The following is a 2,701-nucleotide window of genomic DNA, read 5'->3' on the forward strand; positions in this document are numbered from 1 at the left end:
TTTTTTTTGATAACTTTAAAAGTTTTAAATATAAAGTTCTATTTTTTTTTTCCTTTTAATTTTTAGTTTTTGCCTTTCTCCACATGCTCTAATAAATACTAACTTCTGTCAGTTCAGCAAGTAATTGCTTGAGGGAAAACGTCTTAGAAACTACAAAACAAAAGCATCGTATTCCCTTCGAGTGAGTGCCATTACTGTTTCTCCTTCTAGGCACCAGCCACAGCTCTCACTCCGTGCAGTCAAGCCTGGTCAGACAGTCCCCTGCCCGGGCCTCAGTAGCCAGCCAGTCTTCCTACTGCTACAGCAGCCGGCATTCGTCTCTCCGCATGTCCACCACGGGATTTGTGCCTTGTCGGCGCTCTTCCACCAGTCAAATTTCACTTCGAAACTTGCCGTCATCCATCCAGTCCCGCCTGTCTATGGTCAACCAGATGGAGCCCTCCAGTCAGAGCGGCATAGCCTGTGTGCAGCATGGCCTCCCCTCTTCCAGCAGCTCCAGCCAAAGCATCCCAGCCTGCAAACATCACACTCTCGTGGGCTTTCTTGGGACAGAGGGAGGTCAGAGCAGTGCCACTGATGCACAGCCAGGCACCACCTTAAGTCCCGCCAATAATTCACACACCAAAAAGGGGGAAGTGATTTATAGAGTCCAAGTAAGTAAGCCCAGAGGTCATCTTGTGCTGTTTTTGTTTCTCATTTGTTTTTATTTCTTATTCGTTGAATGAAGGACTCTTGTGAAACATCTTATCTTACTTAGTCTGAAGACTAAACTGTTTTTGAATGTTGGGGAAAAAAAAGTTTTTGTCAGGTTAAAAACTAAAAGCAAGCCAAGCATGGTGGCTCATGCCTTTAATCCTAGCACTTTGGGAGGCCAAGGCTGGAGGATCACTTGAGCCCAGCAGTTCGAGACCAGCCTCACCAACATAACAAAACCTTGTCTCTACAAAAAATGGAAAAATTAGTTGGGCATGGTGTCGGGTACCTTAGTCCCAGCTACTTGGGAGGCTGAGGCAGGAGGATGGCTTGAGCTGAGTAGTTTGAGGCTGCAGTGAGCTGTGATGACACCACTGCAACAGAGCAAAGCTCTGTCTCAAAACAAAAAACAAACAACAGCAAAAATAACCGTAAACAAGCAGTTTTGCTATGATAAAATTTGTTCCCTATTCAGCCATTGTAGTAAAGTCTTCCAGTAGGCTAAAAGGAATTCGGGAGGTGGCTTTTTAGATTTTTTTTTTTATTCCATTATAGGAATAAAAAAAAAAAACCTTGAAACACAAAGAGTCCTGTGAAAGAAATTTTGTTTGGGAATATAAAATTTTTCAACATCAGGAAAAAAAATGAATTGGAAATGATTCATATTTATATATAATATAGATTGTGGATCCCAGTCAAATTCTGGAAGGGATCAACCTATCAAAAAGGAAAGAACTACAGTGGCCTGATGAGGGAATTCGGTTAAAAGCTGGGAGAAATAGCTGGAAAGACTGGAGTCCTCAGGAGGGCATGGAAGGCCATGTAAGTTCTTTTATGAAGCTAACTGTCTGGTGGTGTGACTTTTTATAGTCTCACTGACTTGCGTGCATGGTTTGAGCTGCTTTATATACTCACATTTAATTTTTAAAATTGCTCAGTGAGGGATAAAAGTTTGTGAGTATATTCAAGGTCTCTAGCACTAACTTCTTGTTTCATTCTAAATCATTAGGTGATTCACCGATGGGTGCCTTGCAGCAGAGATCCAGGTACTAGATCCCACATCGACAAGGCAGTGCTTCTGGTCCAGATTGATGATAAATATGTGACTGTAATTGAAACTGGGGTACTAGAACTTGGGGCTGAAGTGTGAGCCAGTGTTTTATAACTACATTTCTTTTTCCCTCTCAATTCCAAGACGTTGGAAAGAGAGGAGCAAGCAGAAGATGCCCGCAGGTATCACTTCGATCCTCTGTGGGAGAGGCTTGAAAACAGTGAGCTTGGTTCAGCACCTCTCCTTTGCCGTTCACCCTGGCGCCTGTCACTGTCTCCATCCCCAAATAAAGCTGAATATTTTTTTAAGTTAGCTGCCAAGAAAACACTTTGCATGAAGGATAAAGTTCAGTTAAAATACATCCTTAAAAAAAGTTTTTCCTATGCATTGCCTATGCTTTAAATCAACAAACTCTTCATTTCTAAACTACGAGCTCATATTTTTCTAATTTCTTTGCCAAAAATAATTGCCATGTTTTGTCATAGAACATGAAATCCATTTACCTTGATTTTTAAAATCAGACCAGTGTAGAAACACATTCAGTTTGACATATAGCGGTATAAAAGTTTAATGTACAGTGAAAGAGACTATGAACAGACATAGATTTATCTTATTCCTTGAGCGCTAAAAACTTTAATGAAAAATCTGCACTAATTTTTTACAACGATGCACTAAAGTCTGAGATTTCTCAGAACATTTATTTATATATAAAATAAAATGCCATTATTTAAATTGCCTTTGGAATTTACCCCTCCCCCTTCCTCATAAACATAGGTAGCAGAAACTGTGCTGCTCCCTTTTGTTAGTAATCTATACTTCATGCCAGTACATTGGATGTTTTCTTTAAAATGAATATGAAATCTCAAGATATAATAGCTTCGCCGTTGACATTTTCCGGAGCCACCAGTCAGTGATCGGTCACGTGAACACCACTGCCAGCTACTGTGTCCACATTTC

At 40.6% G+C, this 2,701-nt stretch overlaps 1 protein-coding gene across 1 annotated transcript in view; it reads left to right on the top strand.

Moving 5' to 3' along the window:
• The window catches only part of PCNX (pecanex homolog (Drosophila)), a 188,010-nt gene extending 185,941 nt beyond the window's left edge, over nt 1-2,069 (top strand). The window contains 3 exon segments of the mRNA XM_012656049.1: nt 211-653; nt 1,375-1,515; nt 1,703-2,069. Coding sequence (XP_012511503.1) covers nt 211-653; nt 1,375-1,515; nt 1,703-1,843 — 725 coding nt within the window. The 3' untranslated portion in view covers nt 1,844-2,069.
• The last annotated feature ends 632 nt before the right edge of the window (nt 2,070-2,701 follow it).

Source organism: Propithecus coquereli, unplaced genomic scaffold (genome assembly GCF_000956105.1).
Source record: "Propithecus coquereli isolate 6110/MARCELLA unplaced genomic scaffold, Pcoq_1.0 Scaffold5, whole genome shotgun sequence".
Taxonomy (NCBI): Eukaryota; Metazoa; Chordata; class Mammalia; order Primates; family Indriidae; genus Propithecus; species Propithecus coquereli.